Source organism: Elaeis guineensis, chromosome 2, assembly GCF_000442705.2.
Source record: "Elaeis guineensis isolate ETL-2024a chromosome 2, EG11, whole genome shotgun sequence".
Classification (NCBI taxonomy): Eukaryota; Viridiplantae; Streptophyta; class Magnoliopsida; order Arecales; family Arecaceae; genus Elaeis; species Elaeis guineensis.
The window spans coordinates 120,435,478-120,458,166 of NC_025994.2; the positions used below are offsets into that span (position 1 = coordinate 120,435,478).

A 22,689-nucleotide genomic window follows, 5' to 3' on the forward strand; every position below is an offset into this window, starting at 1 on the left:
GAAAGAAAATAAATGTGGAAGTAAAAAGAAGAATTGGAGAAGAAAAATCAAGAGAGCAACACCAAATGGAAAAAGAGATCATATGGGTTCGATCAATATGGGATGAAGAAAGTTCTCTAGAGATCTTTATTCTTTTAGCCTGTTGGGATTGAGCGACGTGATTGCCATCGATTGTTGTTTTTTTTTTTTGATTATCTTTTTTTTTTAAATTTTTTCTCTCTATTCAACCCACCCCGTTGGAAGGGGCAAAATTTTTCCAAATAGGTCTTAAAACAAAATTATTAAAAAGCCTGGTTTAAACTTTAACATATAGTGGTTCATTATTTTGTATTTGAGTTTTATAATTCATATCACATTATTTGCTAAGATGGAACAGTTAGGTATATAGCGTGCATGGGACCTACGAGGCAGAATATATGCTTGGAATATGGAACACTCCAAAGCCTAAGAAAGATAGAAATTTATCATCCTGACAATTAAATTCAACTAGTCTTGCAAAACATACTTAGCTAGGGTTGGTGCCAGATCTTCATATATTTGCATATTGTACACCAATAAGCGAAAGTAGATTTAGCCAAGAATTGTTATAAAATAACCCTAGATGACAACCAATATCACACTATAACAGAAAATCCATTTCAACACACACACACACACACACACATATATATTTGTGTTATATGTACTATTTATGTGGTGTAATATCTGCTAATAAAGATTATAAATTTTCATATTGTATTATTTCGTGTAATGGTAACAACAATACAGATACATGTTTAGCGTTCGGAGATAAAAAAACTAGTTGAATTCTTGAAAAGGAACCAGACCCAATTAAAAGTAGAGTTGGTCATTACGGAATGCCATTGCAAGGGTCATGAAGCAAGCAAAACTGGTTGTTAAATATGCATAAATCAATTAAAACCAAACTTTTACGTCTTAACAATTGATCAATAATTTCAGCAAGACACTTAATATAACCCGGACTCAGTGATGCAGCTGAGTGAAAAAAATGTGATAGAATGCTCCTGCCATCACAGGTGCACATGCTACTAAAACATGTAGTGAAAGAATGCTCTCCCATCCTTGTCTTGTTTAATGTTTGATTGTGACATTTACTGTTGAGCGTTCAACGCGCATCAGCCCATCACTTTACATTATTTTTACCTCCTTCCACCCCGTAATAATGCTATCGGCCACTTATTCATACATCTTGGCTCAAATCATAGATTTTTCATTTTCTAAGAGAAACTTCCCAGAATTCTTTCATACTCCTCTTATATATGCCAGCTGCGATCGCCACAATTATAGACTTCTATATCTCACTCCCTTCAGTAGCACTAGAAATTATTAGGTGGATCAGATTTATTATGGATGTAGGATAAAATGAATCCATCTAAAAATTTCATCTTGAGATGAAATAAATTCATCGGGGATGATATTATCTTAGCTTCATGATGATCCTGTCCATCCAATAATTGTTTCAGTGACACCTATGGGCTATGGCCCAAGGACTGGTACATGTGCTTAAATGGCAAATCAAATACAATCAGGCGATATCATTTTTATGAAAAGAAGAAAATTTAACATTAATTAAAGGTACATAAACAACTAAAGCGTCACAATGATCTCCCACTCACCAACACCTTTCTCTTCTTTTCCCCGCTCTCATATATGCAGTCACACGTTCCCTCTCTCCACCGTAACTCTCTCTTCTAGCTATCCTCTAATGGCGTTCCGACCCAAAGATAAGCACTCTCTTCTCTTATTCTCCTACTCCAAGGACAAGGCTTCTAATTCCATCCTTGTTAAAGCCAAGTACTTGCTCTACATCTTCCTCTTCTTCTCCCTCTGGCTCTTCCTCCTCTTCCTCTGCTTCCCACCTTCCCCCGACCTCCCAACCCCCTCTGCCATCGCCGGCGGTGCCGGTGGAGAAGAAGACGATGTTCCCCGCCCGCCGGAGAAGTGCGACCCGGACATCGCCCCCTTCTATATCTACGACCTCCCCACCCGCTTCAACCTCGCCCTCCTCCGCCGCTGCCGCTCCCTCAACATTTACACCGACATGTGCCCCCACGTCGCCCACCGCGGCCTCGGCCAGCCCGTCCCTCACCCTCTCTCCTCCTCCGGCGGCGCCGCCGACAGCCCCTCCTGGTACGCCACCCATCAGTTCATCGCCGAGATGATCTTCCACGCCCGAGCCGAGCGCCACCCCTGCCGCACCCTCGACCCCTCCTCCGCCCTCCTCTTCTACGTCCCCTTCTACGCCGGCCTCTACACTTCCTCTGTTTTCCGCGTATCTGATCATGCTCTCCGCGACGCCCTCGCCGTCGATTTGGTCGCCCACATCTCCTCCCACGCCGCCTTCCGCCGCCGCCGCGGCCGCGACCACTTCCTCGCCATCGGCCGCACCGCTTGGGACCTCATGCGCTCCGACGCAGCCTCCTCGCCGGACTTCGGCGCCAACCGCCTCCTCCTTCTCCCCGAAGTCCTCAACATGTCCATCCTCACCGTGGAACGCCACCCCTGGAAGGGCGACAACCAATTCGGCATCCCCTACCCCTCCTACTTCCACCCCTTCTCCGCCGCCGAGGTGGCCGCGTGGCAGGCCGAGGTCCGGCGGTCCAAAAGGAGCCACCTTTTTATGTTCGTCGGTGGGCCGAGAAACGCCACCGACAAGGCCGCCGTCCGAGCGGAGATCCTCCGCCAGTGTGGTGCCTCGGACCGATGCCTCCGGGTCGAGTGCAAACCGGGCTCGCCCAAGTGCCACGATCCGGAACGGGTTCTCGCGGTGATGAAGCAGGCCGAGTTTTGCCTCCAGCCGCCTGGCGACTCGTTCACGCGGCGGTCCGTGTTCGACTCGGTTCTGGCAGGGTGCGTGCCGGTTTTCTTCTCGGAGCACACGGCGTACACGCAGTACCGGTGGTACCTGCCGGGCCGGGCCGAGGACTGGTCTGTTCTCCTGGGACCCGACCGGTCGAGCCGGATCGAGGAGGAGTTGAGCCGGATCCCGAAAGAAGAGGTGGAGAGGATGAGGGAGACGGTGATCGAGATGATCCCCAAGGTGACGTACGCGCACCCGAACGCGAGCCGGTCCGCTCTCGGGTTCAGGGACGCGGTCGACGTGGCTCTGGTCGAGCTCACCAAGCACGTGCGGTCCACGCTCCACGAGGCGTAGAAGTAGTGCGGACGGGGACAGGTGGAGGGAGCTCATGCATTATGGTCAGCACGCAAGGGACCCACTAGAGTAATTATTTTATTTGTCTGTAATTATAAGAATAATGTGGGGTCCGTTAGAAACATTCATTGTACTTATCATATGTTATATTATGTTAAGGTATAAATTATTTTTTGAAGGGTAATTCCTTGCAAGGATGATGGAAGGAAGATAATGACTATTTAACTTACCTGCATATTCTGGGTAATTGTTTAAGACCAAGTAAGCGGACGCGCAAGGAAGAACAGGGTATTCAATTGAGGTGGCCCCCACCCACAAGGAAAGTTTGTCGTTTACCTGAGAGTGACGTCATACGTAGGGGATCGTGGATTTTCTTTGTATTGCGATTGGCTCACACTTTGAAGGCCGTGTCAAATTCTGTAACATTAGTCTTTTTACCGTGGGTGGCAATTATTCTGGATTTGTTTGAATGCGGCTGGTTGAGTAATGAAAACGGTAAAAAACTTGGGGACTTGGTCGACCTTGCAGGTACCGTGGTGTCTGCCACATGGGTGGTGGAACTGAATCGAATGGTCTTTCGCCAGTCGCCTTGTGTTTTTTCTTTTCTTTTTTTTTTTTTCCTCTGCAGTGTTTGTCTGGTTGCAACGTGTCATACATGGGTTGCATGATTTACGGACGCTGATGGTCCCCTCCGAATCCGATTACTCGTTCGCTCCGGTAGGTGATAGTTGACCTTAGTTGAGCTCTCACTCAATGAAGCCATCAATGAAATACGAGGTCTCTCAGCTTCAATGAAGCCTTCAATAGGCACGATAGTTGCCCTTAGTTGAGCATAATCTATAAAATATTTTGTTGGAAGGAGTTAGACTTTGAAATGATAATAAAAATAAATGGCTCCTATTCTAACAAGTTGGCTAAGGGATCTTCATTTTCATTCCAATTCCAAGAGAGAATACGAAGATGCTTTAATCTATTAAAATTCAATCTCTATATTCTTATATAGTATTCAAAGCTCTTTTCGATTACAATCACGGGCCAAATATGTTGGAGGATATAGCCATTCCGATTTCTAGTTCAATCTATTTTGATTTTAATTCTGATTTCAATTGCAAACCAAATGCTTTTCTTTTGGAGTTGGCTTGATCTTTTTACCTAGGAGCACGTATGGACCGAACAACTTTATCTCATGCTAGATGGTTATGGCACGTCCTTGGCTCATACGCTTCTCAGAACATTCTAGATTTTGATTATAAGGAGATCCAAGGACCCTCCATGAAAGGTCATCGAAAACCAAAAAAAAAAATATAGCTAAACATACTTTCTTTCTCTTATTTTTCTCCTTCCTCTTCGTCCCCTACCAAAGAAACTGCTCTTAGTTTAGTACCGGAGGATTTGGATACAGCCAATCCGATGGGCATTTTGATCTTCATTGATCGTCTTGTAGATCTATAGAAATATCCCACATCATTGGTCCAGGATGGGCGGCAACATTAGCCCACCTATGGAATGCTCTCTCTCTCTCTCTCTCTCTCTCTCTCTCTTCTTTTATTTTGGAATCGTACCTTCCGTCCAGGTCCTAATGTGCTATTATTCTCCTAGATTGAATGGTTCAAGAGCTAGACTTCGCGTTGTTTAATCTGCTAATAATATGGTGAAGCAGGAGCACTAAATATCCGGGTCCTGTTTTCTGTCTCTCTTGGAGTCCTGTCAGCTCGTGGCTGGCGTGACAAATGGGGCGGCAGTGAACCAGACCATGACACCATATCAAGTGATTGGTTTAGAATCTAGTCATGTCTCCGGAGAAGGCAACATAACATTGTGTACCATGCAAGGCCGATAAATCCTTGAAATCGGCCTTGTGGTAAGGTACAACATTATGAACAATGAAAGCTTACTTACTGGTTGTTACTGGTTGCGGTCCTGCTTTGTCTCAGAGAAACATTAATGCGACTGCCTTGGCTCAGGCCTTTCTACCGCAAATAAAAATAATGAAAGCTGGAAGAACCATAATGCGTCCAAGATGGTGGTTGAAATGTCCAGCTAAAGTTGGTTCCATTTTTTATGCCAGTCAAATGAAGTTGGTTCAGTGAAAATGAGGGAATTGCGGTTCTATTTTTACTTGGTTAGTTGAAGTTCACATTTGTATCCTGCCGCGATATAAAAATTCCTGATGGTTTGCTCTTGCTACCGGACATTTAGCCACAACATGATCCACAAGTGAACGTCGTCACACCGCTTACTAATTAAACTGGATCTTCCTTGTAGGCAATTGGCATGATCCACAACATGTGAACATCATCTTATTGGTTCTCATTTGGCGCTCACTAATTAAACTGGGCCTTGATGTTTCAATCATCAGCATTACATTCGCCCCGAAAACTTGTTTATACCCTAATCTTGTTTCCTAGGTCATGCCTCTAATCTCATTCAGCTTTCAAATATTTTCACTATAAGCTCATCTACAATATGCGACAGATTTTGAGATTATCTAGGTGCTTCGTGATGATATCTTTTCCATCTGCGCATGTGACAGTTGATGTTTCTAAAAGTTTGCTATATAATGCAATTAGACCATGCCAAATACCGAGAATATTGATGCTAGAATTTGTGCAAGACTTTTGTTATTTTTTGTTTTTATTTTTTCTAAAAGCAATAAATACTTACTATCAAGAACTTTAAATGATTTATCTATAATTCCAAGAAAGAGAACATGTGATAATCGACATTTTCGGATGTTGGATCTAAATGACCACTTTTAACCTTGGGATGCTTATATCATCATTTGAAGTAGAAGTAGTTCGGAAAAATAATTGATGCAGCCACTTTTGGACTACTCTTGCCCACAAATCTGGCGTGCCAGTAAAATGGTATGGATATGTGCAGCATTTTTCTTGACGAGAGGTTATCAGGCATATGCGATGGTTTATAGTGAGTTTGAGGTCTGCCAGGCATGGCTTATTATTGTTCTCTTGCTTCGTTGCCAATTTATCCCTATGTTCTTTTGCTGTTATACGCCATTCCATTGTGTACTGAATTCCAAATCTATTTAAATCTGGCATCTGGATGCACATATTGTTGAGATATAATTAAATTATTTTGTGTTGTTATTTTACACTACATTCCATTGTGCATTGGATTCCAAGTTTTTTGAAATTTGGCATTTCATGCCGATGTTGTCAAGACATGAATGAATTAAGTTGTAAATTATGTATTCATCGTATGCCCGCTTTCGTGAAATAATAAAATTATATAATTTATTTAAAATATTATATGAACTATTATATTTTAATAATCACGAAGAGTGCTAAAAGATTTGAAGCCATCTTTAATCAACATAGATATCTCTTAAATTCCAATCTCTTGCATACATATATATAGAAAATTCTTTAATCATTGTGAGTCTTTTCAAATATTAAGACATCATATTTCATTATAGCTTTTGAATTTTTTTTTTCATTTTTGTGTTTTTTTTCAAAAAATTGAAATGTTTCTTTTACCACTGGTTCATAGGGCATGTTGCTAATTCATGTTATATTTTTCATCCAATCAAGATGCAAGAATATTGTGAGGAGTGGAATCAATAGCTAGACCACGTTGCATTATTATTTCTAATAACAAGTATATATAGAATGTACATGATCACAAAATTGCAATGGTAGAGATATTCTGTTTCGTAGTTACAACTGTAGAGTTATTTTATTCCCAAGAGACGGGAACATTCTGGTCGTGCATTTGCAACTATAGAACAGTCGAGAGGTATTTTATTCCAATCCAATGATTGCTATCCGGAGGTTTGGTTGCAATCGTGGTAATGTGGGTGTTGTGTGGTACGTAGATGTAGGATGGGATGTGGGATTTGAAATGAAGAAAGAGGAGGGTGGAATCCAACAAGAAGAGAGAAGGGTAGAGATGACAATTGATTCTCCTATTTTGGCACTAAATGGAGAGTGGAATCAATAGCTCAAATGCATCACGTTATTATTTCCAATAACAAATATATAGAGAGTAGACAAGATCACATAGTTGCACTGCAGAGGCGTTCTCTTGTGTAGTTACAATTGTAGAGACATTCCATTCCTAAGAAAGGGGGTCATCTGGATCATGTGGTTACAATTGTAAAATAATCAATAGATATTCTGTTATGATATAGTGGTTATAATCGAGAGGTATTCTGTTCTTATCTATTAATTAAAATGATGAATGGCTTCATAGCAGTGGCAAGATATCCATAAAAGATCACAAGTTATATCCATAAAACCAATAAACTTGAATATGCCACTAGATTTCATTGTATCGAATAAAATATCAAACTTGCTTCTCATGCATAAAATGTGGAGATGTTGAGAGTGTACACACATATACACACAAGTGTGTGTATAAAGAATTTAGGTGAGCACATCAATTGAAAATTAGTGTAATATGCCTGAAAGAATATGAGACAAGAAGTATATGGAAGAGTTGGATTGATACTACGAGAATGCATTTTGAAGGAATTTCATATAATAAAAACCTAACCATGCATTGGAATGAAAATTCTAACCTAACAATATGTTAAATGCATTGAGAAAAATAGCATTCATATAATTACTTGGCTATGGCCAAACATGTCATAATTGCAATGCTTGGTGTACAACACTACTCTCCTTTTTTTTTTGTAAAAAGATAAACCTTTCATTTAAAGCAAGAAATGTGGCAATACAGGTACAAAAGAGGCCTGCAATACATGAACCAAAGTATAGGCTGAAGAAACCAGTGATGAATTATATGATGGAATGTAAAAAGGAGGTGTTTAGAAACAGTTTTGACTAAAACCTATACAGAACAGCAAGTATGGCACTATAATAAAGGAGAGAAGCTGTGTAGATGTGTGAACAGAAGAAATCTTCATCCAAAATGCAAAACACAACTGAAATGAAGCAATCTCATCTCCAAGAAACTCAAAAATCCATTGCTGTGTAGAACAAGAGTTGCTCAATTCTTGAAGCTTTGTATTACGGCAGAGCAACTATTGCAGAGCATAGAGTAGCATATCAAAATCAAGCAAACAAACCCACTGAGTGAAAAACCATATGATCTTAAAAGTTGTCAGCAGGCTCTTGGAGAAATAAATGGAACTCCTCATTGATAATGGCAGAAGAGAGAACAACCAGTCCAAAGATACTGACAAGTTGATTAAGGACAATAACTGAAGTAGTGCGATGCAACCATTGAATAGGCCAATAAATACATAAGACATTAAGTGCAAAGCTAGCATCATGGCAATTAGATAGCATGAAACAAAAGAGATCCACAATGTCATAGTATGAGGCATTAGTAGCATCTTGCTACGGTCGTATGATACCATTGGAATGATAACTCCTGATAAGATATAAGGATCAGCAGAACCCCTCTGCATCATAACACCAGTACTCGAACAGACATCGCTAATACTAGAAGCCAACTTGTGATGATGGAACAGCAAAGCCTGAACAGTAAAAAAAAATTGTTAGGAATACAGAGAAATAATTGTTTGATGAGTCAGGCCCCGCAACAATGTTCTGAGTTGAGATCGGCAACAGATATGAAAGAACCAATATATGAAGGGAACAAATAATGCCAATGGTAGCTGGATTTAAACACGATATAGTCACCATTCTACATAGAAAACCAAATTGTAAGAATAGAAATGACTTATTGATACACCGAACGGTTTCTCCAAATGGACACTAATTCTTCCCATTATAGTGTTTTCCTCTCATTTCATTTCCACAGTATACAATGTTCCTGTTGAGTTTCTCAGTTTCTTTCCTTTGTTCAAGTTGTAATATATCAGCTTTGAGGATCATTAAATTCCTCCATAATAAGAAATGTGAACTGAGAAATGATCGGTGGAGGCTTTACATCCTCAGGATGGAACAATAGCATTGATTCTTTGCAAAAACTGATTTGAGAGTACATGATGTTGTTGCAAGCACTAAAAATAAAAGTTTTAATCTGACTCAACTTATTACATAGAATAGGGTGAGATCAGATGTCGAATCCTCAGGGATCAATGAGCTAAGTTGTGTTTAAACTTGAAAATACAGTGAAGGAATAAAAATTTTAGGATTTACAAAAGATAAAAGAAACAAATTTGATAGAGATGAAGTTTTAGAAAAATTAGATAAAAAAAGTACTTCAGGATTTTCGAATTCATCCTTGATCACAGATTAGTATTCAAGCAATCAAGATCACTAAAAACTACAAGTCTTACTGATGATGTGAGAACCGATCTCGTTGGACCCAGTTCACCCTGAAGTGGGCACTTCTTGCCGACTTCATCGGGACTGAAGACAAAAAAAACAAAGAAGGAGATGCAGGGAGGGAAGGAACGAAGCCGTATTCGAGTGAAACAAGGGAACATCTCCTTTGCTAATCCATGGCCGTGGGAGAGGTTGAGGCTACGAGAGCGATCGGATGAAAGATGTGTGCCAGTGAAGGATGGCCAATGGGCATTTAAATGGATTATGCCAGCCTTATCCATGGATCCATCCAGCTTATCTTCTTCCATTCTACTTCTTTTTTAAACCCCACCTCTCCTCTCTATCCACCACTGAAAACCATCCCTCTCCTTCTTCCTAACCTCCGGCAGCCATCGATTTGCTGCGATCAAGCCGCCGTCACCCACAAACCCTCTTCCTCCCAAATCTTCTCTATCTCTTTAGTTCCGAAAAGATACCCTGCCGGAATCAGCCCTGCCAGCCACCTCCTGTTGCCGTTGATAAGCCTACTCCTTTCCCTTCTCTTCTTCTTGGCCCTAAGTGTCGGTTCCATGGCAATAAGGGAGAGTACCCCTCTTCTCTTTTCTCTCGGCTTCCCCATGTGCAACCAAGCCGCCGGCCGCCCTGGCCATGCCTCCATCGCCCGACCACTCCAACCACACCATCACCGTCGGCCACCATCGATCGCACCCCCCTCCTCCACTCCCTCTCTCTCCCATGAAGGGTTCGACTGAGGAAGAAAGAAAGAGAGAGAGAAACGGAGAAAGAAAAACAAGAGAGAGAGAGGAAGAGAGAGAGGAAGGGAGACAAAAAGAAAGAGGGACTCGATTTTATTTTTAAGTAAACCCAACCCCAATCCAATTATGTTTAAGTCAAATCAAATTATATAAATTTGGCTTTTAAATTAACCCAATTCTGATCTAGATTGGGGCCAGACTGGCCCTCTTCTTCTTTCATCTAATTTTTTTAATTAAAAATTAATAATTTTGATTATTTATTTGATCAGTGCCCCCTCGTCCGAAGAACATCAAATTTGAGGATTAGATAATGTGTCGAAAATCATGACTTCTAGATTGGAATGATAATAAAATTTTTTTTATTTCTGAATTTATTTTCATACATATTTACATATTTAAAAATTAAATTTTATATATAAAATATTTAAAAATCATTAAAATTTAAAATTATATATTTATTTATGAAAAATAATTTAAAAAAGTTGGATCAAGCATAATGCCACTTTTACATGATGTAAATTTTTAGAAAAAAATATTTTTTTTATAATAATATTACGTGATCTTTGAAAAGAAAATTATATATGTTCATCGATGTATGAAATCTCGAATAAGAATTATTTTACTGCTCTTTTGGATGATATGAAAATTAAGTTAATACTGTTATATAAATAAGTATCATTATTTATAGAAAATTAGTTGCGGTAAAATCATAAAAAAAATTCTCTAGTTAGACTATGATCTTGATCCAGCTAATGAAACTCATCGTTGGCCATACATCAGAAACGCATTTTTTCTGGACCTAGCCAGTCAGAGCTGATCACTGGCAGAGTTAGTCCTTCTGAACCTAGTCAGTCAGAGCTGATCGCTGGTAGAGTTAGTCCTTTTGGACCTATCCAGTCGGGACTGATCATTGGCATATATTGATATGTTCGCGTGTTTATTTTTAGAGCTAATCTCTTTGCCTTGTCACAGGGCTAACGTGGCCATATGAATCAGAACTAGTTCTCTTCTGAGTCTAGCCAGTGAGACTGATCACTGGTACACACCCTTGTCAAGAGGCTAATCGTGGCTGTAGTCAACAAAGACTAAGAGAGGATTTTTGATTTTTACTAATGTGCATGATATATTTTTAAAAAAAATTATGTTGTTACATATTATTGATAAATTATTATATTTTAAAAAATAATTATGCTTGATCACTTAAAGATATTGATAATTTACTGAGCCCATAAATTTCACTCTCTCTTTTTTTTTTTAGATCTATAAAATTCTATGGGGCTTGGGATCAAATAATGAGCAGCATAAGATTGTATATTGATAAAAAAATAGATCTTGCATATTCTTTAGGATCTTGCCTTAAAGAGTGTGTGGCCATCATGTATCTGATTCTGATACTGGATTCGAGATATGATTGATGATTAAAAAGATAAATCATGATTTAGTTTTCAATATAGTTTATCTCGCTGAGCACGAATCGTATCTTCAGATCATGACTTGTCTTCACATAGTCATAAACTATTCAAAAATAACTATCATAAAATAAGAAATACTGCTACTTAAATACATGAATAAAATCATAAAAATTATTCATGTTTATAAAATATTTAATAAGATCTAAAAAGAAAGATGCCTTACAATGTTCAAGTAGTTGATTGCATAAAGAAAGATATACAATAAGATGCATGGAATAAAAATATAAATATGAATTTAAGGACTTCATCTACTCCCCCAAGGATGAAGAGTTTAGCCGCTTATGGATTGGATCTCGCTCGCTGCCAAAAGCTCCATCTTCTTGTTAGAAAAAAATATGAAAAAGAAGAAGATGCAGAACCTCCTTATACCGTCAAAGATTCTCTCCCAGAACTCCAACACTTGGCAAACTTACTTCCTTCCTCTCTTTTTCTCTACCATTTTTTCTCTAATTTTTCTCTCAATTTTTCTCTCTTTTTCTTAAGCCGCCCTACACCACTTTTTATAGCCCTCAAGACCTCTTGGAGTCCCGACCGTCCCAAACTCTTAGTTCTTCAAATCTCTCATGCCTCCAAATACCTTCCTTCTCAGATTTTGACACCCCCAAAACCCTAGCCACCCCCTCTGTTCCGTGTCCCAAGCCCATGTCCCGGTGCACACCCGCATGAACCCATTTGCATCAACCGTGCCCGCACACGCAAACCACGTCTGCATGCACGCCCACACCCGTGCATACCAACTATGCTCGCATCGCGTGAATGCCCGCCTGTAAGCCATGCGCGTACACTATATGAATTTTTCTATGAGCCGCACATGGACCACGCAGTTGCCTTTGTGGTTCGTGCGCATAGACCGCGGCTTGTGTGGGCCGTGTGCTTGCGTCTCTCTGGGCGTGTATCCTTGTTCTCTGATATGGATCGCGCATTTGCATTCACTGAAAATTTATCAATAAAGGCAAGCTAATTTAGATTTTAATTTGGACTTCATCTTGGGCTGGGTGACTATGAAAATGTGTGTGACGGGCTAATAGCATGTATTCGTAGGAAACTTTATTGGTTAGTTTGTAAATAATTTTTTATGATTAATAATTTATAAAAAAAATAAAAAAATATTAAATACTAAATAATAGAGATTAAATAATAAAAAAATTAATATTTTTTATATTATATTAATGTATTGATCAGTACAATAAAAAGATAATAGGATGTTATAAAGCAAAACCAAAAGATCCACCCATAGTGCCCTTGTAAAGCCCATCATATACAATATGTATCCATTTCCAACTGTATAAGATTCTATTAATACATCATTTGGAAGATAAGAATCAAAGCAGCATAACTTATGTAAGTAGCACAAACTATGACAGATTCAACACATTTGCTATACATACCAATTAGTAACTGGGTCTGCATATGGAGTATAACAATTATAATGGCCACTTGTATGGTTTATGATGAACAAGTGAAATAAGGGCCAGCTCCCATCAGAAAATAGAACATAACAAGGATCATTCGGGAGATTATTGACATGCCTATTAATATTCCAATTCATTTGAAATATGTAAACTAAGATACAAATCCCATCAGTTTGAACATCATCTGGGTTAAAGAAATCAGAGACATCCTGAAATTTAATCAGCAGTAGAAGCATAGCCAATTAGAGAAACTGCAAATCATAATAGCCGACTGGATGGTACATAGAAACGGACAAAGATGAAAATCAGATGCAACATAAGTGATTGATACCTAGAAACCGTGATCTAAAAACATGAAACCCATCAGCTAGCACCTACTCTCCTTTAGGGATCAACAAAAAAGTTAATACTAAAAGTGCATGCGGATGGATCCTCAAAAGCCATAACGTTTTATATTTTAAAAAATAACTCTAGACAACTTAGCATTTGATCATAGAATCTAATTATAGAATTAAAATTATTACTCATTTAAAAGTTTTTATGTCCCATTTTAAAAAAGCTCAAACATAGTTTAACAAACCCGCTATACCTGGTTGACATGATATAGAAGAATAATTAAAAAATACAACAATTCCACGAAGCCTAGCTACTAAAGCTCAAACTAGAAATTACATATCTTAATAACCCAAGAAGGGCTAGGTATAAACCTTAGAAACTTTTTTCCATAAAAAATTATTTGTTTCGTTAAATATAATGTAATTGTTGTATTATCTCATCTAACGCATATTAAACCTTTCTACTTGGGAAACATATTAGGACCAAATCATTGGTCCTTTCATTTCCACGTAGACACAAGGCCAACTTGCCAACTTTGTGAGGAGTGTCCGTTTCATACCCCGCAAATGGACTACTTGGTGTACTGCACTTTATACCTTTTACGGCCTAGGATGTACCCACCACCACCGGCCTAACCTATTCCCCACTCCCTTCCTCCTATAAGTCAATCAACCATATCCGCCCAATCGGTAGGACAGAGAGAGCGAGAGCCAGTTGCAGACGGGAGTTCACCCTCGCTGATGAACGTCTCTAGTGGCAGCCGAAACCAACGGCGGTGATCCGTCGGGAAAACGCCGCGATCCCGATCACACGCCCATCGATCCGCCCCCTCCCCTACCGATCCCCGCCTCTCTTCTCTCCGTCCCTTTTCTCCCTCCTATTTTAACCCTTCCAGGTAAGTCTACGCTCTATCCCCACCCACTGTTTTTATTTTTAAAAGAAGAGAAGAAAAGCTGGCAACCCTGAGCCCGCCCTTTCTTTTCTCCTCTCTTTGTCCAATGGAGCTAGGGTTTGGGTTTGGGATAGGGTTAGGGTTTGGATTTGAGTCTCACGTACGGCGAGGATTGTGGTTTAGGGTTCCATGGCGGAGTCCGGGGCTCCGGGAACGCCGGAAAGCGGGCACTCCGGCGACCACGGCGGGCCGTCGGGCGGAGCGAAGGAGCAGGATCGGTTCCTCCCGATCGCGAATATTGGGAGGATCATGAGGAAGGCGATACCGGAGAATGGCAAGATCGCTAAGGACGCCAAGGAGTCCGTCCAGGAGTGCGTCTCCGAGTTCATCAGCTTCGTCACTAGCGAGTCGGTGCCGTTCTTCCCTCCCCTTTCTTCTTCTTTTTTCCTGTGATCTTTTTCTTTTGTTGGTTATGAATTCTAGGGTTTTCGGACAGGGCGAGTGATAAGTGTCAGAGGGAGAAGAGGAAGACGATCAATGGGGATGATCTGCTATGGGCGATGGGGACGCTGGGCTTCGAGGATTACGTGGAGCCACTCAAACTCTACCTGCAGCTCTATAGAGAGGTGATCTTCTTGTTCCTTTTGTTCTCCTTGCTCTGAATTTCCGTTCCCATGAGCTACTTCTATTGATCAATCGGACTTATGTATGACAATTCTTTTCCCTGAAATTTATCTTGCTGGCGGATGCACAAACCTTTCTTGGTGCCGCAGATGGAGGTATTTCCTTTTGCCGTCATTTTACTTCTCTTTTTCTTGTCTATTGTTTCACCTCTCTTTGTGTATAATTGACTTCTGTCAGAGGAATTAACGGGTTTCGTTTTGTTCTTTCATGTTGATTGAATTTTACTTTCCTTGTTCGTAAATAATAAAGGGGGATAGCAAGGGTTCCCGTTCTGCAGATCAATCTGGAAAGAAAGATGGTGCAATTAACGGGGATCTGGGGGCTTCGGTAGGTCGCTTACTTCCACTCTTCATGCCACGTTCATTTTTTTTCTTTTTAATTTTGGGTTGACTGATAAAACTTTAGGCTTTAAATTATTGTTTGTTCTTAGTGATGCTCATGTTGCTAAACTTCTCCTTTGCTATGGTATTGTAACTGTTGGCAAAGTTATTTTACCACCCTAAATCCTTTTTTGTTCTAGTCTAGCAGAATTCTTGAATGTATATTTTCAAGAATGCATTTGTGGGTGTATATATGTTTTTTCTCTGTAATACTCTATATGTAGGTAACTGAAGTAATGCAATTGTATTAGTTCTTGTTGAATATAAAATTTCAAAAATTAGTTTTGCAACCTATGCTTTCCTTGAGTGTTACTACTGAGTGCATAGCCTTGGTGTATTATATAAACAGGTTTTTTAGAATTTTATTAGGATCTGCAGAAAGCTAATTCTGAATTGTAAGTGTGCTTTATCATAATAATGGAAGGGTTTTGAATATCATCCTTTAGATGATATCGGTAGAAACTTGAATGTCATATTCTGACATGCTGCAAACAAACTTCACATTATTGTTAGATGAGAGTGATCAGATTGCCATCATAATTATTTTCCAGCATTTTTAGCTTAATTTGCAATGCCATAATGGGATGCTCCTACATGCCCACACCTGTTTTTGATGCAGAAATCGAAACATTAAATAGCTTATTCAGTTGCCATTAATATTTTTTGTTTAACCAAAGGCTGGGTTTTTGAATGGACTTATATGTTCTTTTATGTAACTAAAACTGTACTTTGTTTTCTTCTCCCTTTGTCTAATAAAGATATATCAAATGTCGTTTAATATATTGAGGTGGTTGGCGCATGCATCTATATTTTGGATCTTATTTACTGATGAAATTTTTGCATGGGAATGCTGGAATGTGCTTTAGCTTAGGCTTTTTTATTATGAGATGGGAGAGATGGAATTGAGGGGATTGTCTGACCATACCCCTACCCAAGCCCGACTCGAATTTTTTTCAGGTTATGGGTTGGGCTTTGGCCTGAATTGTTTTCACAAATCCAAGCTCGAGCCCGGCCTAAACTAGATTGGGCCAGCTCGAATTCTAAACCCATCGGCCATCTCTCTCACACCGATTAAATTTGGGGTTAAGGTTAGGGTTTGTTTGGGTGGAGGGAGTTGAAGGCTACACAGGCGATAACATTGGAGCAGTTGAGCACCACGATGGCAATGCGACACCATTAGGTGGAGACATGGTCGAGGATTGCAGGGGAGGCGTCATAGAGGATGATGTCATCATGAGGATGCATCTAAGGGCGTCGATGGTGGCGAGGCAAAGGGTGTCGGTTGGGGAGTTGAAGCAGGCGGCAATCTTGCGGTGGCCATCGTGGACAAGGCGGGCAAGGAGGTGGGGGGCATGGTGGAGAGGATAAAGAGGGTAGTGGCGGTGGCGACGTCGGGGTTGGGGAAGGCAAGGTCAGAGTGGACACTGGCGAGGATGGTGTCCTAGAGGTCGGTGGTGAGGCGGGTGGAGTAGGGGAAGTTGAATGCAAGCTTCTTATAGACAACATAGGTTAGGGAGGCGACGACTCATCTCACATGGACTTGGCTATGATGGATATGTCGCGATCGACAGCCGACTGCTCCAATGTCCTTGCCTCTGTCACCTACGACCTCGTCACCATGCTCCACGGGAGAAATTGAGAAGTAGAGAACTAAGAACCCTAGGCACGGATGTTTTGATTTGGGATTATATAGGGACTTTTTGAGAGAACAAGGGCCCCATCCATTTAAGTGATGGGGTTTGAGCTCGGGCACGAATTGGTGCTCGGGCTAGGCCAAGGATATACCCGAGCTTGGCCTCGGCCTAGCTTGAAATGAAAATGGGCTCTATATCTAAGTCCAAACCTGGCATGATGTTGTTTGGTCTTAACCTGTAGCTCGACCCAAAGTCATCTTAGCCTGATGCGCTTCGGGCTAGCCTGAGCCCATTTCTAGCCCTACTGACATGATATTGTGTCAAGGTATGTTTGTTTGCTAGAAATCTTGATTCTGAATGCCTCAATTAAAATGAGATCGGAAGACTAGGTTTTTAGGGGTAAGTTTAACCTAGATGCTTGATATAATTGCTAAGTATCAGGGTTATGCTAAATATTTAAATTTTCATCTTTTAATGAGGACGTGTCTATACAATACTAACATCAAAAGTCTAAAGTAAAAAAACCAAATATGTCTTCTACTTGTCTAAGTTGCAATTTAATAATAATTTTTATTACAGACATACTACATATATGAAAAAGAAGAAAAGTACAACTTCTTATTCAAAGTCTTTCCACATTAAGCCAATATCCTTATGTCTCCACTCCAAAAAGAAAAAAGCGCTAAGATCCTTATGTCATAATTTGCATTGAAGTGTCCTCGAACAGATCATTTCAAAAGCAGTGCATAAGTGTGAGCAACTCTGAATGACATAAGTAGGGCAAGCCTTATGTGGGATGCCAATTGTGGATGTGACAAGTGTATGTCTTGCTGATTTGTATGTAGAATTTTGATATCATGTGTAGATGGAAACCATCTTCATGGAATCTTGATATGTCTCTTGTTGCTTATAATTTGCTTTCATGTGTTTATTAAGGTGCTAAAATACTTCAAAGTTTTGCGTAAATACAATTGGGAATTTCAACAGTTGGGAAGAACCTCTGCCCGACCTTCCAGATGGCGAGCTGTCTGGTGTCGGCTAATTGTTGGCTGGTGTATTGATTGCTAGGATAGGGTAGGAAAACGTGGGAAATGGATGGCTTGATAAGAATGATAACTTAAGGGGTTCTTTTGAAGGTTTCGTGAAGGGAAAATGCTATTAAATGAGGATAACTATGTAGTGAAGGGTGTAAAAGAGCATTGTCTTGCTCCAGGCCTGAAGACTTTTTAAACATTCTTCTGATCTATGCATGATTATAGGGTGGTAACTGGTAAGAATCTTATTGTTTGGTCATTTGCGTCATCTTCTTAACTTATGTAACCTTTTTGAGGATTATAAAATCTTGCAGAAGCATCATTTATCATGAGTCCATCTATGCATGTCGCATATGATAATTGTAGGGTGTGTATTTGCCTTCAATTTTTTTGTCAACCTACAGTATTCTGCAATTTGCAAGAATCCTCCATGCTGCTCTGAGGTTAACACACATGAGGAACATGATAGGGCTATGTGGAATTGGAATTCATATGCTAAAAGGATGAAAGATCTTGAGTAAGGATGTCATCTTTTGGAACTGTAGTCCACTATAATGGCAAACTACTTAGCATCACATAGGAGCATTGCTTCTTAGTAAGTAAATGAATGTATTAAAAGTAGCGAGAAAACTAATATATTAAGCTAACAAGTAACTTAATATTATCAGAACTAACAAGTAACGTGCATAAATAAATCAAAATGGCAGGTTTTCAGAAACCCTATCTGCCCATTTGAACATCATCCATAATTGGTGATGGGTGTTTATCATACAATTAAGCTACCAAAAGACAGGCAGTTTGTTCTTTAACCATTTTGAGCCATTCTTGCACATAGGCAGTCTGTCTTCTGTTTCACTCTAACTTACATTTTATGTTCAACCCTAGCACTGATCACAATCAAGTTATGGTGATTTTTTTTCCTCAAATCGTAATGTCCACAAAGGTCTTCCTTTGACCAATCCTGTTTGAGTTTCATTAAATTCCTGACCCTTAGAACCATCCGGATCAGTCCTAAGCTACATGCCGGTCTATGATATCAATGTCAACCTTGTGAAGGAAAATGTCATGGCTTCTAAACATAAGCTGGCATATCTTCATATGCAATATGATTTGGCATGCCATGCAGGTTCATGGGCTTAAGGGGCTAGACCTCAAGGGCATTGTTATGCTCTTTATGCATACTCATGGATGTGCAGACATGGTGACCCCGTAGCTGTTACCAAATACTCATCTTTTTTGTATTGGTTTTTACTGACCATGGAGTTTAATCTACTTTGGATGAAGGTTGCCACACCATGACATTGTACTTCGAGTAGGCAAACAAAGATTTAGCTAGTGGATGACAACAGAATTTTTGGTAGGTAGTTTAATATTTATTGTGGTGTGTGGTATAATATAATCAAGAATGAAAACTTCAGGTAAAAACTTTCTTTTTAAAAAATACATATAAATAATTTACATAAATGATATCAGGGATCAGAATTTGATCTTTTATTTGTAAGCACAACAATCATAATTTTCTTGTCTGCTGCATCCTAAAGAAATTCATGATTTGTCTGATGTTTTGATTCACTAAGGTATATCCTAGACCGGTACTGTTGATGGTAGCTAAAAGTTGTGGCTGATGATTCTGCAAAAAATTTGTTTTCAAAATCAAAGATATTTATTTTGTTCCGCTTCTCATTGCTTCTAGGCTTAATTTGCTTCACAGTGTTATCTTTAGCAAATTCCCTTGGGCCTCTGATGAGAAATTCATTACACGTGTGATCTATAACTCTAATCCCTAAAAATCTGTAACTATGACTTGGGGGACACACTATATTGTGTTGTTTAAGTTAGTTGTGCCTTATCTGCTGCCTGAAACTTGTTTGGATGCTGGTTTTGTTGTCTTTTAAAAATGCCAATGGAGCTGGTAGCTGGAAAAAGATTAAGGCAGCAGGCAGGTGGCAACTAGTCCTATTTTTCAGGGGTAAGCAATTGTGATTTTTCCTATCCCTGAAAATGAGGGATTAGCTACTCGTCCATTTCCCAGTTCTTGCACCGATCTCTTTAGAGATCCCATCATCAAAAGCTCTTTTTGGAAGATTTTATTGGACTGATAAGATCTCCTGACATCCAAATGGGCCCTTAAAGTTCCATCTTACTTTCTTCCTTTGCCTCTGCACATGTAGTTGCATAGTCCAGATAGCACAATCATTTTATTGATATGCGTGTTGTATGCCAAATCAATTACCAACTATTCATTTTTAAATCATTTGGTACAATGCAGTGGTAGAAAGAACGCCATGTTTTGCCTGGACTTGAAATAGTTTAGTTTTAACCATTAACATGGTCTCACATTATTGATTGATAGAGAATCAAAGTAGATTTACCAGTAAGTCATGAAACGGTATGGTTCTTATGTATGATTTTGTAATTTATTCGGAAATAATTCATTGAGATTGTACACTTTTTTCCTATTTATCCTATAAAATGAATAGAAAACCATAAATGAGGTGCAGCTGGGTATTGGTCCTTAAAGGGTGCAACCACCGTAGCTAAAACGTCTGGAGGAGGGTTTGGCAAAAGAAAGATGGGGAGCCCTAGATATTGACCACCACCACCACTGGAATTGGTACTGGTCTATCCAGTTTCATAACTTTGTGTTGCAGTCATCTGTCTTCTCATTTCGAATTCATTCGATGCTTACATTGTTGATCCATAAACCAGAGCTTCTTAATCAACAGTATGTGATCTACATCTCATGCTCTTTGGTAGTGATATCATTTGAAGTGTGTTGCACCTTTGTTGATGTTTGTTTGTGCTGCTGATGCTTACTAAGCGATTGATCCAAGTTGGTGGCATTCTATGCACTTTGTAGTCTGAATTTTGTGGCAAGTTGTTGGGTTCTTTCATAACTAAAAGTTCATAGAGGTGATTGGGTTCAACTATTTGTTGCACCCACCTGGTGCCCCTTCCCCTACACCACCCCACTCCAATCCTGTTAACTGTTATTAAACTGTCAGTATGACCTATCTCTGCCTCTGCTCAGAAACCACATCCTATCGGACTCCGCCCTCTCCCCCTCCCCACACCCCCCCCCCCCCATCCTTTTATTAAGCTGTCAGTATATCTCTGCCTGCACTTAGAAAACACATCCTATTGGACCTTTTTAAAGATGGTTATTTGTTCTCAAAAGTGCACATTCAGCTGATACCGTTTCTATAGAGATCTAAGGTTACCAGGTATGAACACTTAAATATAGGCACGAAAATATCTTCCTGCTCCTAAATATTTTGGAAAACTCCCAGACACTGCATCTAAATATTTTTGCACTCAAAACAGAAATTAAAGATGTTGTTTGATGATATGTGCAATTGGAATTCATAATCCACTTAGTTTTCTATTTCCCCTTAAGTATATTTATTGGGAGCTGATTACTTGCTGACTGAGGGATGCCTCAAATTAGCCCTTCACTCTTTGGTGCATTAATTTCTTGTCTTGCACTACTTTCTTCATGTAGAAGTTCCTTCTTTGACATCTTCTGTGATGGAATTATACCAGACTTGTTATGCTGCTATTTAGGTTTCTTCTTCCATTAGGGTAGACTGTGCACCTGTATATAAGTTTCCTGCTTCAGTGTGCTTTTAACTCTTCAATCTCCTTTGCTCCATCTCATTGCTCCATTATTTTATTTATCAGTGTGCTGGTTGAGAATTAATGGAGGACTGACCATTTCAGATTTCCTTACACATGTGCCTTTACTTTCTTCCCTTCTCATAGCATAATCTTGATGTATACCATCTTATTTTAACCCCTAATGACATTTACCAATCATTTAAGTTTGATTATGAGATTTTTATTCTAGTTTGGAGCTAACAATTGATCATTTTCTTTTGCAGTACAGTGGTATGTAGCATTGGATACGCTGGATTCAAGGAAAGGATGGTTCATTGTGCTGTTTAGACATGGTTCCATCGTTAAGATAGCCCATTGGTTCTAGCTGCTGCTTATAATTCTCTCTTTGTTTTCTTTCTTTATGTTTACCCTGTCATCTGAATGGGGAGTGGTCAGTGTCAGGTCGTAGCTGGGGTCGGACGAATTCCTATCTCAACTTCCAACCTGATCTAAACTATATTAGTTCCAAAACTTTTTGATAAGGGTGGGAGGGGTGAGGCGGACTTTTCCTCACCACCGGTCTCTTCTGACCTAGTTTTCTGGAGCAGACTGTTGTTATAGTCAATGCAGCTTAGCTTTCACAATTTGCTGGAAGAATCTGAGGCCACAGCTTGTGTTGAATGATAAATGCTATTGCATTATGTGTCCAGGAACAATTTGGACTTTCTAGAATGTTGTTAAAATTCAGCAAAATGTCTGCCATTGATGACATTTTAAACAGATTTTTTGGTTTAGTGCCTAGTTTCTACGCATTCTAGCATGGAGGATAAAAAAATCAGAACGTTGATTGAAGTTTGCTGTAATCTATGCTATTGTGCAACTTGCTGCTTTGTTTTTTATGGTCAAATAGTCTAGTGACTAGTGCTAGAACAAGAAGGTGCTTAGTGTAGGCTTAGCAAGTAGTACTCCATAGATCGCTGAGTTGGGATCCAGGGCCTTATCAATTTGTTTCTTCAAGCGTGGTTTCCCTTGGAGTGTTTTGGTATTTTCTACTACGTTTCATTTTTGATTAGATTTTCTAAAGCTCTTAGGTGGCC

General features: G+C 39.7%; 2 protein-coding genes and 1 long non-coding RNA gene across 4 annotated transcripts; 2 read left to right on the forward strand and 1 right to left on the reverse strand.

Annotated features, from left to right (window-relative positions):
- Positions 1–1,630: 1,630 nt before the first annotated feature.
- LOC105039051 (probable xyloglucan galactosyltransferase GT17) lies at positions 1,631–3,359 on the forward strand. Its single transcript, XM_010915031.4, has one exon. The coding sequence runs from the start codon at positions 1,727–1,729 to the stop codon at positions 3,173–3,175; it is 1,449 nt and encodes a 482-aa protein (XP_010913333.3). The 5' UTR covers positions 1,631–1,726; the 3' UTR covers positions 3,176–3,359.
- A 4,921-nt stretch (positions 3,360–8,280) lies between these two features.
- On the reverse strand, positions 8,281–10,260 carry LOC105039043 (uncharacterized). Its single transcript, XR_012139278.1, has 2 exons — positions 9,408–10,260; positions 8,281–8,639 (listed from the first exon to the last, which is right to left on the reverse strand). It is a non-coding gene; the product is annotated as an uncharacterized lncRNA (long non-coding RNA).
- A 3,764-nt stretch (positions 10,261–14,024) lies between these two features.
- On the forward strand, positions 14,025–22,405 carry LOC105039017 (nuclear transcription factor Y subunit B-4). 2 transcript variants are annotated; one of them, XM_010914994.3, is made up of 6 exons: positions 14,025–14,266; positions 14,447–14,670; positions 14,760–14,889; positions 15,037–15,042; positions 15,197–15,274; positions 21,877–22,405. In XM_010914994.3, exons 2-6 carry the CDS (start codon positions 14,453–14,455, stop codon positions 21,889–21,891), a joined length of 447 nt encoding a protein of 148 aa, XP_010913296.1. In that variant the 5' UTR covers positions 14,025–14,266; positions 14,447–14,452; the 3' UTR covers positions 21,892–22,405. The 2 variants fall into 2 exon arrangements, with proteins under 2 accessions (XP_010913296.1, XP_073109160.1); XM_073253059.1 differs by lacking the exon at positions 15,037–15,042.
- Positions 22,406–22,689: the final 284 nt, after the last annotated feature.